The 14796-nt window shown below is 31.0% G+C and overlaps 1 protein-coding gene across 1 annotated transcript; it reads right to left on the bottom strand.

Moving 5' to 3' along the window:
• Positions 1–3422: 3422 nt before the first annotated feature.
• LOC129959398 (uncharacterized) lies at positions 3423–3872 on the bottom strand. Its single transcript, XM_056072218.1, has one exon. It carries the CDS (start codon positions 3870–3872, stop codon positions 3423–3425), a length of 450 nt encoding a protein of 149 aa, XP_055928193.1.
• Positions 3873–14796: the final 10924 nt, after the last annotated feature.

The following is a 14796-nucleotide window of genomic DNA, read 5'->3' as shown; positions in this document are numbered from 1 at the left end:
TAATTTACTTAAATATTTTGAAACAGCCGAAAGAAGAAAAAATTTCACACTAAATTCGCAGAAATAAATTTTCCGCAAAAAAAAAAAAAAAAAAAAAAAAAATGTTTTTAAATTTTCAGACAAATTAGTTTTTTTTTATATGAATCTTTATTTAGTAGCAAATGACATAAATGGGCTTTCGACTTTCAAATAGTATATTGAGAGAAAATCAGATGATGCCTTTTGTATATGGAATGAAAATTAAATTTTTTTATTTAGTGCAATAATTTTTTTTAAAAAACATGTTCTCAAAAAAAAAGAAAAAAAAGTCTGGAGCACAAAATAGAAAAAGGAAATTGCAACGAGAGGAACCTAATCATAAACTGGCGGGATCTCTAAATAAATATCTCATAAACACAATAGGATTAGACGGACAAGCAATTGAACAGGTCTGGAATTTCATAATGAAAATTTATCTCAAAATGTAAATTCATCAGAATATGATCAAGAAGAAGCCAAGATTGTACCAATAGAAAATTTAGGTGTTGGCGTACACAATTCGCCTGGTAATAACGTAATATCTCAAAACTAAGATTTTGACTTTGAATTAAAGGATCCAGCTACCTGGCGTGATACAATTTCTATAAAAATTAGAAATTATTTAATTGAAAATGGTCCTCCCCCTCTGATAACCAAACATTTTCCGAGAGATAAGTCTGGCAGAAAGTTTTCAGACTCGTTCTATTATAGAACATTACCGAATGGAGAAAAAGTATTTAGAAATTATTTAGTATATTCAAATTCCCAAAACGCAGTTTTTTGCTTCCCATGTAAACTATTCAGAGAGAAGCATTCACAGCTTATTAAGAATGGATGTAATGATTGGGCACATTTAACCCACATTTTGAAAACACATGAAAGCAGTGCATCTCACCTTAAACATAGTTCAAAATGCAGTGAACTCAAAATGTCTTTGAGTCATTTATCTAACATTGATGCAGCTCAACAAAGACTTTATGATGCAGAAAAAGTTTACTGGCAATCAGTTATTGAACGGCTTATTTATCTTATTCAATATTTAGCCCGGCAATACCTTGCATTTAGAAGTTCTTCGAAAGAGTTGTATCATAGTGATAATGGAAATATTTTGAAGTTGGTTGAAACCATAGCAAAATTTCATCCAATAATCGCTGAACATCTCCACAAAATTCAAGCATCTCAAAAGAAGAACATTGCTCATTACTTAGGGGATCGAATTCAGAATGAAATTATAAGCATTATTTCAGAAGGAATTAAAAAGCATTTATTACATATGATTAAATCGTCAAAATATTACTCATAAATTCTGGATACTATGCCTGATGTCATACCGAACAGTTGACTGTTGTAATTCGATTTGTTTATAAGAACGAGGAAACCAATAAAACCCAAATTGAAGAACATTTTTGAGGATTTCAATCTGTCGACGACACTACTGGACAGGGTCTGTTTGAATTCATAAATGGACATTTAAAATCGTTAGAACTAAATTTATCAGATTTACGAGGTTAATCTTACTATAATGGTGCTAATATGAGAGGAAAGCACAAAGGATTACAACAAAAAATTATTGAAAATAATTCGAAGGCTCTCTATATCCCCTGCTCTGCCCATTCTCTAAATTTGCTGAGAGAGAATTTTGCTAAATGATGTAGCTAAAATTTCCTTCGAAACGGTTAATTTCTTCGGAGTAGGAGCTTTACAACTGCTTTTCTTCATCCGTTAAACGTTGGTCTATTTTGCAACATTATCTTGAAAATCTAACTTTACAGACACTCACCAACACCAGATGGGAAAGTACAATTCAAACTTTAAGACCGTTGAAAAACGATTTGAAGGGAATTTTGAGAGCGTTAATAAATATTCAAGAAGATCAAACAATAGACATGGAATAAAGAACTCAAGCAAAAAATTTGATTTAGAAGGTTTCCTCGTTTAAATTCATTTCCATTAACATCTGGCATGATATTTTAAATTTAATAAATGTGGTAAATAAAATAATGCAAAATTCTAAATGTGATTTACAAATCGTGACTGCCAATTTATAAAATCTTATATTAGAATTAAATAATCGTAGATCAGATGAAGCGTATGAACATGCAATTGCCATTGCAAATATCGTTGCTGATGATTTGGGGGTGGATACTGATTTTCCACAAAGTCGAAACAAGTTTAAAAAGAAAATATTTCAATATGAACAAACCAACGAATCAATCAACAATCCAAGACAAAAATTTAAGGCTGAATTTTACAATATAATATTAGACACTGGTATTTCTTCAATTATTGAAAGATTCAGTCAATTAAAAGAACATTACAATTACTTCAAGGTAGTACACTATATACCTAATTTAAAAAACTGGAGTGACAATGAAATTTTACAACATTGTAAAGAATTAGAAAAAAAATTAACGGATCCTAAAAATGTTAATGAAAAGCACATTGATGGATTAAATTTGTTCGAAGAAATAAAATCTTTGCGATGTTTTACCAAAGAGGATATGTCACCTATTGATGTTTTAAATTATATTTATGAAAACAATCTTACCGATACATTTCCAAATATTGCAATAGTTTTACGGATTTCTTTAACCTTGCCAGTTTCGGTGGCTACTGAAAAAGGAAGTTTTTCAAAACTTAAAATTATAAAAAACTACATGCGATCTACCATGGCGCAGGAGAAATTATCGGACTTGTAAATTATATCCATAGAGAGCGAAATTTTGGATAAATTAAATATAAAGGAATTGATACGAGCGTTTGTAGTTGCTAAAGATATGAGAATCAATATTTGAATATATTTTCTAATTTTTATATTTTACTTAAAAAATGTTTTATCATTGTTTTGTTTTTAAAATTTATGAAATAATAAAAACGATAAGACAAACATGTTTTAATATTATAATTTTAAAGCTTTTCAGTTCGAAAGTCAAATTTGGAATACTAGAAAAGAGTATTTCACACATAATTTGCAGCACTTTATAAGAGAGCAACAGAACAGAATTAAGGGGCGCCAAATTTCAATTTGAACAAAGGCGCCTAATACCCACGCGGCGGCCCTGGTTACCCGATTGAAGAAATGGTTCTTAAGAAGCTATGAAAGAACAATCATGCTGTCACTCCATAGATAGATGCGGGATATTGGTAATTTGAGAGCATGTATCACCTTTTTCACCAACTTGGCTAGAAGCACTGAAGCGCAAAGTTCCAATCTTGGGATGGTAACTCTTTTTAATGGAGGCGCTCTCGATTTACTGGCAATCAATTTAATTGATGCGTGATCATCTTTAATACACTTACAGTAGATAATTGCACCATCAGCGGCTTCTGATGCATCAGCGAACCCATTGATTTCTATCACTTCAGCTCTCTCAGTAAGTATACATCTTTCAAATTCCATGCTACTAACACTTTGTAATGATTCGACGAAATTTGACCACTCTAGTTTGTTTCTCAGGCAGTACCTCATGCCAATCCAGCTTTAAAGACCATAATTGCTGTAAAAATATTTTTGTCATCGTCACTACAGGTCCTAGTAATCCAAGAGGATCGAAAAGTCTTGCTATAGTGGATAAAACAAAGCGTTTTGTGACTTGACAGTCTTTCACTTCAGACGCCATGAAATCGACTTTAAAGTAAAGGCTGTCCTTTTCGGTATTCCAAGAAACTCCTAAAACTTGCGCTTCCTCGGAGTGTGTAAAATTATAGATTTTTTCACTACTTGACACTAACTCTTCACAATTACTATGCCATTTGTGCAATTGCATGCCAGAATTTTCCAAGATATCAATTAACTGCCTTTGAAGTTTTTTGGCGGTAACTAAGTTATCAGAACCGGTTAACACGTCATCCATATAAAAGTCATCTTCAATGACGGATGCAGCTAGAGAATAATTTTCCTCCTCTTCAATCACTATTTGTTTCAATGTACGAGTTGCTAAAAATGGTGCATTCACCGTTCCATACGCCACAGTGTTTAGTTCGTAAGTTTTTAAATTCAAATCGTTATTGAGTTATAGTGTTCACAGACACACCAACATAATGCTAAAAATGTATTTTTCGAACTCAGTGGGGTCTGAAATGTGGAGATCCATCTGAATCTCGAGTCCGAATTTGTTCACGAGTACAATACTACCTCTATATTTCGTATCCGGGTAAGTAATGCATAGTATTAAAATGTGAAATGTATGGCATTAAAATTTTTAGAGCAAAATAAACAATATTATTAATTGGAAAGTAAAAAGCCATTACTTTTACATGGAAAGAACCTCCAAACGAATATCGAAAAAGGGCATTCTATTTTATAAAGTGAAATCGCTCGTAATAAGAGAAAAGCCGTCGACGCAGAAACAGTTTCAAAGTCTTCAAATACGTCTATAACAACAATATTGAACTGTATTTACCATCAAAAACAAAGAGGAAAAAATGAGTAATCCTGGTTCTGTCAATGCAAAAAAAAAATTCATTAAAGGATTTATGATTATCGCAGTATTCTCCTGGGAAGAGAAATGTAGGAAGAGTGAAAAAAAAGTTAACACCAACTCAACATACTATCAAAAATTATATTCTCCCGATATTTACAGAAGAAATTTCATTTCTTCATCCCAATGACTTTCAAAGAGTGAAACTTCATCCAGATAAAATTACAAATCAAGTACCATTACATTCCTTGAAAAAATTAAGAGTGATACAAGTATTGCTTTTATTTCTTTTCAGCATATTTCTGAAAAATTCTCAAATGTTTCACTATTGTGTCTTTGGTTGGTTGAAAAGAGCTCTTTCGAAGCACAAACCTACCATGATTGATGACTCTGGAAAGTATAGAAGAGGAAAGGAAATCAATAGGCCTTGGAATTTTACGAAAAATCTTTCTGTCATGGAATTCACTGAGCAGACTTGGTCCAAAATAATGGCTATTTGAGCGCACATTTTTTAAAGTGGTCTTTACATTAAAAAAAAGCATTCGGGGGCATAAAAATGTTCCTGTAGAATGAATCAAAACAGAATATGCATTTTATAATGAGCATCATTATGTGCATACTCATAGAAAAATTGGAAAGTGAATATGTCTTAGCAATATCTCTAAAAGGATCTATAGTTATTACCTATATCCAGGTCATTGTTCTCAAAAAACATAATTCGCCCAAAACTTTTTTATTTAGAGACTTTTACTTAAAAATGGGTTCATCTAAAATTGAAAAAGATATTCTGAGATTCTTCCTGCTGCAAGTGCGAGTTTTTTTTTTTTTTTTTTTTTTTTCAGATTTCTTTTAATTATTATTTTTGTTTCTTTTTTTATGTTTGTTTTATTTCTTTGCTTAGATTTCACTTCGCCGTTGTTTAACTCGGAAAAACTGTATGATAATACCGGAAAATAATTTTTTCAATTTTAGACAAATCCTTTTTCAAGTCATGAAAAGTTGATAATTTTAATAGCAAATATATCCTCCAACTTTACAGATAACTCTATGAAACGTTTTCCTGTGTTTTTAAAATGATATACTAGTGTAGATTTTTCTGATTGGACTTTCCGACCGACTTCTTTAATGTTTTTAGTTATTTTTACTTCCCCCTCCGCCCTTTATAACATTGTAATCTGTCTGAATAAATTTAGCGCAGTCATTCTGATATAGGTATAAGTTACCTCTTGGCTATACAAGACGTCGCTTTGATTTTAAAGAGCTTAAAATAACTTTATCGATCACCCTACATTATTTCACTATCAGCAACTCGCAGGAAAATATACATTTTTTTCATCCGGAGGTCTCTACATTGAAGGCTACATAAAAAATTTTCTTTGATGCTACCTGGCATTTTGTTTTTAGTCCTGTTCTAGAAGTGATTTGTAGAAATTTGTTGTCAAGTGAAAAGAAACCTGAAAGAAGTTTAATTTCAATAACATACTGTTTCAAAGCAATTCGAGGGTGATTTTGGGATGGATCACGTAATTTTGTGTCCCGGCCAGGTGACAAGGAGTACACATTATTCGGTCCACACATAAATAAACTTCTACAAATCAGCATTTGCTCCTTGGGGAGTTTAGTTTAGTTATATTAACGTCCCGTTTTACAACAACACTAGGGCTATTTTGGGACGGACCTCGTAATTTTGAACCTTGGTCAGATGACGAAGATGACACCTGAACTGACACCACCCTCTCCAAACATTCACACCAACCAGTGAGAGGCCATTTTCCTTCGACGGATTTAGGGTGCACCAGATCCGCTTACACGTCGGTTCTTCAGTGGAATCGGGTCTCGAACCTAAAACCCTCCGGTTCCAAAGCCGAGACCACCAGGCCACCGCAGCCCTTCGTCCTTGCGGTGGAGGGGCTTGAACAACAGAAGTTTCAAATCTAGTTTCGACCCTGGAATTCTTGTTGTATGCCTCCGCAGATTATTATTATTAATAATTCATTCATTCATTCAAGACAAATAATCTCTAAGAAGTTGGCACAAGTTTCTAAAATGAATTCAAATTTTTTCAAAGTCACCTTTATTATTAAAATGCATTCTAATGTTTTCCATATTAATTATCTCATTCATTTTTACTGAGTCATTTCATTCTTTCTTAAGAGTGAAAATAAATTCATTCATTTATATTCTTAACAGTGAAAATAAAGCATCAAAATTCGCAAAACTGACAAAAAGAAAAAAAGAAATATGAAAACCTTATTAACTGGAACTGTTGTTTAACTCGAGTAGCAAATATTGCCATTAAGAATGATTGTAATTTTCAAATGTGCCATCTAAAAAAGCAGATAAGACAACTGCAGCGCCTTCGTGCTTACTATCAACCGGAAGAATGGAATTCTGCGAATTAGTTGAATGACTCAGTAGACACTTGTTATCGTGTAGCATAAATAGAAGCCACTTTATCTTTCAGTTCTATGAAATTAAAGAAGTTTAACTTGGATGATTAAATCCAGAGTTCGGACCTTTATAAATTCAGCTATTGAAAAAAGTAGATATTTATCAATGTCTAATTTCTTCCAAAGGAAAAGAAGTATAATTTTACGAATTACTAAACTGAACTTAGCTAAATAAATACAATATGCACCCTTTATAAATTCGTCGGTTGACGAATTCGCCCCTATAATCATTTTGAAAAGAAAGAAATTCAGAAAAATTTACATGAATTTTCTCCTTTCGTAAAGTTATGAATGACCGAATTAATACAAAAGTTGTATTGATTTACACTTGATTTTTTTTTTGTTACAGTAGTGGTGTGTTTTTAATAAAATTAGATAAGGGAAAATTAAAAATAATTTTTGGATACTGTAGGCTTAAAAAAGAAAAAAAATCTTGTGAGCTTTTCAAATAAATATTATGATAAAATTTATAAAATGAGAAAGATCTTAGAATGCAATAATTCCATATTAAGTATCGTTCTTAAAATTCGAATGCTAAAAGGCTAAGCATGACGTCGAAAAAGCAATTTTACATCGAATTTTTTTCCACAGTCATATGTACCAGATTTTGTAACCACTTTTTCTATCATGGCTTATATTTCAACACAAAATTTACGCGAAAGATTTTGTTCAGATATTTGATAAGATATAAAAGAAGAAGTTTGCAAAAAACAACCGACTTTATTGCGGAACACGGGTATCAAATGAAGGCTTTGTTACAGTTACAGCAAAGTTCACTATATTAAAGCAAATTTTTACAATGAATTCGAAATTATTTTCTTTTCTTTCTTTCTCTCTCTCTCTCTCTCTCTCTTTGCATAGAGTGAGAGTTTTAAAGGTAATTTTTTTTTTACATTAAAGTCTTTTTTATAAAGACCAATTCTGAAAAAAAAAAGTTTCCATAATTTTGTATTATTCCCTCATTTTTTTTTCTGGCTTTGGAAACGTATATATCCATATAGCAGAAACAATAAATGGAATGATATTTGTCTATTAAAGAATCATTTTTTATACTCAAAAGGGTTAGTATAAAAAACAATGCTTTAACCACTGTTTTCATGTTACTCAATCTAGAACATGTTTTTGGTGATATTTATAAAAAGCCAATGAAAAAAAAACTTTTATTTTTGCCTCTTATTAAAACAAATAAGATTTAAAAATAACGAAAATAAATCAGAATGCCGAAAGTTTAAAAACGGGAAACGTTATACTTAACAGGCTTAACCCCTTAACCGTTTTAGATGTATGACATGCGTGCATCCATTTATTGCATTACTTTAAAGCGGCAGAAATGTTATAATTCAGCACAAAAATTACAAGGATTACATAAATGTCTCAAGTATTTTTTTTTTTTTTTTTGAATTCTCATTTGAATTAAAACAAGTAATCATTCCCAAAATAGAGAGTATCATCTAATTAGATAGTAGGAAAAATAAATCAGTTAAGGAGTTAATATACTGTCATGTTTAAATACAAATTACTGGAACGTTGAAAAGGAGATGAATCTCTAAAGTTTTAGCTAAACGTTTTGGGAAATATTTAAAACACAAGCTGAAAATTCTTACAGGTATTATATCAAACAAGTGGCAAAAGATTTTCATTTTAGATAACAATAAAATTAGGACTTTGGATTTTTTAAAAATAAATAATTCCAAAGGCATAATTTAAATGGATCCAAGTTTGTACTGTCAGTAATAAAAATAAATAAAGAATGAGGGGAAAACAATATTAAAGAAGAAAAAAATTCAAGGAAGCAAAAATAGAGAGCGAGAAAGAAGAATGGAATTAAACATCCATTAGCAACAAAGAAATGAAAGTATAGTCGAAAAAAATAGAGAGTATTCTTCCCTCGACTTTCTCACATATTTGCAATTAAAAGATTACAAAGCGTGACAATCAGCGGGAATTGTCTCCCCAAAACTTTCTTTCATACTCTCTAATAAAGGTGTTATCCAAGAGAACGCCTTGCGTGGCATTGGCGTACAATAGTTGCGAAATATTAAACTTTGGCATGAATTTAGCATTTTTACTGAATCTTTCATGTGAACTTTGGCGAATGTTCTGGCGATTTATTCGACGTTTAGCGAACCGATTGAAATCTAAATTCGACATAAAACTGCAATTGTAGCCACAAAATCACATGCTAAATTTGATATTACGTTTTTGAGTTACCTTGCTTAGAAGGTTCTGAAATTACAGACCGACAGATGCTCAACCTTTGTTGGAATTGGCACAAAATGTGATAAGTGTTTACAATATATATGTTAAACCTGTGTACCGAATTCCATCCATCTAGATCTCTTCTTTTTGTAGTTATGGTGTTAATTTATATTCAAACATCCGTATAGACAGATTTCTTCTCAACGGAGTTTGCTCAACAATTTATAGAAATCTACAAATTTGGTGTAAGGACCGTATATTAAATTTCACTAGTCCAGTTCAAAGCGTTTTTCTGTTATCTTTGTCGCAGACAGACAGACATTTTCAAAAACAAGTTTTTCGAACTCGGGGAGGTCTAAAACATGGAGATTCTTTAAAATCTCGAGTTCGAATTTTTTGACGATTACAATACTTTGATTACTATGGCGCTTCGATTGGCACTATGATTTCTCCATACGAGAAGGAGAAAATCATAGTGCCAAATGTGCCTATGCAATCAAATGTTTTCGATTGGTATCTGTGAATCGAACTGACGGTGTAGCAATTTTTTTCCCCTCGAAATCATGGTGTTTATCACCTCTAAGCTCGGAAACTATAATTCGGAAGGAAAAAAGGGGAAAAAAAGATTTTCCCTTTTAACATTTATTAAAATAACCTATTCAATGATATCAGTTGCTCAAAACTTTTTTTTTTTTTCTAATTTCCAATCATTTTTAAAATTTTTGTTTTAATCAGATCCAAGATAATATGTACATATAAAATAATTTTTAATATTTCCTCCGGAGGAATGCAACTCACGTGTGCGCAAACTAAAAATACTTGCGGTATTTTCCTAGAGTGTTAGAAACATCATAGTAAACACAGCGCGTGCTTAACATATTTGTGTATGCACACGAGTATGTTCCTTGGAAAAATATCTCTTCTTTTTGACATATTTAGTCGATAATTTTATGTTGTTTCAGACCATACATCAAATTTTAATCATCTAATTCATTAGGTTTTTCTATCATTCCATACACATACATTCGAATTGATAAACAGTATTCTTTGATGGATTTATTCTAATATATGATATAAATGTATAATTTTGTTATGATGACCACGCACCAAATTTCATCCATTTAGCTTTTGTGCCTTCATGGTTCCAATGCCATCATGGTGGAAATGAAAGTTTATATATATATATATATATATAGATCGCAAAATTTGTATACCAAACAATCAAACAGAAAGACAGAGAAGTAAGATTTTTTGGGATTTCTAGGCGCCAAATTCAAATTTATCGAAATGTAAGAAAAAATTCACTCTTACCTCGTCATTCCGGGATCTTCTAAATGAGATAGAATCGAGTTATTCCAAGGTGAATTACATCACATAAACATCGAAATCATTAATCCAAGTATTTTCAATTTTATCATCACTTTTATTTGCAGGCCGAGGACACATGCACAAATAATTATATACAAATATTTACGTATTTCCTTTTACGTGCACTAATACTTTATAAAAAACACAATCATCTTTGGTTTCATCGTACACACTTCATCAACTAAAACTCAAACCTTAACTTACCTCTGTTACTCTGTGGGATCATGGGAAATTTTTTCCTAGGATATAGCAATACACTTGAAAAAGTTATCTTCTGCAACTCCTAACGAATTTAATGCTCTGAGCTGCCCTTTTAAATTATCATACAGTTTAACTAGAGAATACTTTTGACCTTGAGGATTCGCGTTATTTATGACAACCGAAAGTAGCTCTCTAATGTAAACTTTGATCAGCAAATCATCTCTTCCGAAGCACTGCTTTAAATATTTGACAGCTTTCTCATTATTTTTTCCTGTTGGCGGGAAAGATTCCACGAATTGCCTAGCTGACGAACACTTTTGTGTTGATTACAACAAATACTGAAATTTGTTATCCTTTACAATATCTTTATCTTATGAATCTTTTTAAACTGACCCCACCATTGAAGCCATTCTTTAATGTTTCCACTAAATTGTTTTAATTCCAGCTCTGAAAGTCTCAATTTACGATTAGTATTATTGATAGATTCTTTCATTAAAGTAACATCTTGTTTAGGTTTTTATAAAGTATTTAATCTTCTCTGTAGTTTCGTTTTCGTTTCTAAAAACATTTCATAAGTAGTAATAACTTCATATTCCAAATTAAAATTTTCTTGTGTGTACGCTGCATCGCTTTGGAAAAATAGCTAAAATCTTTGTATTTAAATCATTTAATTCTTTGTATTTTTGTTCTAGCAGAACTATCTGTGCCGCCAAGATATTTGTGCCATCTACTTTGCTTTTTAAAATTTCACAAGCTTTATTTAATGATCTCGTAAAATTACTCCTCATAGGAATTCTTAACTTTTCCATACTTTCGACATCCATTTCTAATAATTCCTGAATTCTAATTCCAAATACCTCGAATTCTATATCTGTTTACGTAGTTTCAAGTTTCTATATACGTAAATCCCAGCAGGTAAGCCAGATTGTGGGATTTCTAAGCCCCAAATCCAAATTTATCGAAATATAAGAAAAAATTCACCCTTACGTTGTCATTTCGGGATCTTCTAAATGAGATAGAATCGAAGTTTTCCAAGGTGAATTAAATCACATAAGCATCGAAATCATTAATCCAAGTACTCTCAATTTTATCAACACTTTTATTTGCAGGACGAGGATACAGGCACAGATAATTATATACAAATATTTACATATTTCATTTTACGTGCACTAATTCTTTATAAAACACACAACCATCTTTGATTCCATCATACACACTTCATCAAATCAAACTCAAACCTTAACTCTATTACTGTGTGGGATCATGGGAAATTTTTTCCTGACGTCACCAGCGCTCATGCGCAAAAGGGTTACATGTAGAGGTTGCAATATCGGACCAAAAGTTCGATACTGGTATTCTATATTTATTAGATCTTAATACCGGGATACCGGTTTTAATACCGGTAGTAGAAATTTTAGAAAAAAGAAAGAAAACACAGGCGTTTCTTTGTTTTATTTGCCAGTTTTATTAGAGAGTGTAAATATCACAAAAAAGTAAAGGAACATCTTATTTATCTAAATCACAAAAAAGTGTAAATATCACTATTCAATCTGTGGTTCTATTACAAATTTTTGAAATGTGATCTTAAAAAACATATTGCATCAACTGTACTGTCATTAAGCCTGGAACGTAATTTTGTGCAAAAATTATCAGCTGTCGAAAACGCTCTTTCGGCATCTACGCTAGTTAGTGGTACTGTTAACAATGCGCGATATGCTTTTTTCAAGTATTTACCTCTAAATCCCTCATCTTGAAATAAATCGACTTCTCGCCGGATGGTTTTGGATATAGCTGATTTCTGTATTGTATTTTGGTTTGATGAATTTTTTTTAATTTATAGCTAATTCTAATTTTTATGCAAGGGACAATTCCTTTTCACAATCGATATTAGTGTCATCATAATCTTCGATAATTGTACCGAATTCTTCTGAATGTGGTTAGGTTTGTGGGTAAAAAATTTTAAGAAAATTTACTATAAACTTGATCAAATATGAATTGGTTCGTCTCTTTTCTTCTTTTTCATTTTCATTTTTAAAATCATTATAATTATATAAATACCATAAGACATTTTCTATTTCGGTATGCCTTTCCTCTGTGCTATTTTTCAATGTAATATATAATTCTTCAGATTGTGAAGTGTGCTGTTCTTTCAGTGAATCCAACATGAAATTTATAGTTGCATTAGCTGTTAATAAATAAGAATTTCTCCGACATAATGCCTCAATAGCCAGTTTTATTGGAAGTAGAGCTGATACAGTTCTGGATATTAAGTCGAATTCACTATCTGAAAAATTAATTTACAAGTTTAAGTCGATTATTGATTTTTGGATTGGATTTCTCAGTTTCAAAAATCATTCCATCATTAAGAGTAACCTATTCCAACGTGTTTTAGAATCTAATATTAACATATATTCTGTTTTATTTTCAGTTAGTATATATTTTTGTAATATGGCATTTTTTTGTAGGAGAACGTTTAAATATCTTAACAATTTTTCGAACTTTATAAATTATAGGAAGCAATTCTTGATGAGTTATGCGCATTTCCGGTATTCACCTTTGACCTTGGATTTCCCCCATTAGATACTTTTTAGTTCAATTTTTTTTTTACGTGTATGTGAGTGTTGTGTTATTTCTGATAGCATTTTATTTTAACTCAAAATTTCTTATGGATATGTGTAGCCAAAAGTGATAAAAAAGCTTTCAGAAATGGTACAAAGAAAATTGTACATAATATCATTAAATATTGTGACCAAGAAGCAGAAAACGTAGAATTAAAATATTCCTGAAAAAATTTAATAACATATAAAAAAGAAACATTTTAATATAAAAAAGATCATTATTATTTTGCAAAAAAGTAATTACCAAATTCTAAGAACAGAATTTTGTTATTTCTTCTTCATAATTTAATGTTTATGTCCCTTATATTAAATAAAAATTGTTCTGAAATATTTTACTGTGCATTTGTACCTTTTTCCTTCTATATTACTAATTATCTGTAATGTTTACGTCTCATAAAACTGCGAGTCTGCATTGTTAAATGTAAACATCTCCACCTTTCATCTTTCCTCTCATTCCTATTTTGTCGAATTAAACTCATCCTAACGCATGCGCAAAAGCGCGGAGGGTTTTACAATACGTTGTCAAACAGTATTTATCACTTCTCTTGATTGTATGATGCAATTTTGTATTTACAGTCTAATTAATTTCGCCCTTTAGGGGGATTTAAAAACAAAAACGTATACTATTTTGCTATGTTGGCGATCCCTGAACTTATAGTGGGCACAATTTAAAAAAATTCTAGTAAATACCGAAAAAACGGTACTTAAACTTGTGAATACCAGTATTATAAAACTGTAGAAATGGCTCAAAATACCGGTATTGCAATTCCTAGTTGCATGTAATTAGGGTTACACCAGGAATCCCAACAAGGAGAGTTAATAGCGCATTATCATCTATTTCAGGGCTACATATAAAATTTCTAGTCTCTAGCTCATAGGGAAATTACTTTAAAATTGATTGCAAAATTTGTACCGAACAAGCAAACAAACAGAAAGACAAGAAAACGAGGTAATAAAAACGCACTAGAAACTAGCCGTCTTCGACGACTTAACAGTTCATCTATCAAATTGATGTTATCAATTTCGTAATACCATCAACTTTAATTTGGCTAATGAAATAATTAAATTTTTTGTAGGCCGAAAGCATTAAAACAATACACAAAAATATATCATAATTTAAATTAAATTTTGATGCACAAATAAAGTGATAATGTAGTGAATGCTTTGCAGTTGGTGAAGATCATGATTTAGGCTTTTATATATAACTGTTAATAAAGCATTAGGTAGAAAAACTTTTTTAAAAATTTGAAATCTAAGTATTTTTTGTTTTCGCCGAACATGAATGTAATTTAAATTGCAATTATCCATATTAATTAGTTCTTTATGAAGTAAATATTTAAACAAATTTTATTAAAAAGTTCAATTACAAATTAAATGATGTAATTACAAATTAATGAATCAAAGCAAGCATCTTCTGAAATGCTCGGTTAAATATATTCAGATAAGAAATAAAATACAGCAACCATCAAATCCATTATCTACATAGAAATGAAAATTGTGCTGAGAGACAGAATGAGAACG

Source organism: Argiope bruennichi, chromosome X1, assembly GCF_947563725.1.
Source record: "Argiope bruennichi chromosome X1, qqArgBrue1.1, whole genome shotgun sequence".
Lineage (NCBI taxonomy): Eukaryota > Metazoa > Arthropoda > Arachnida > Araneae > Araneidae > Argiope > Argiope bruennichi.
This window is presented reverse-complemented; position numbering and strand designations above follow the sequence as displayed.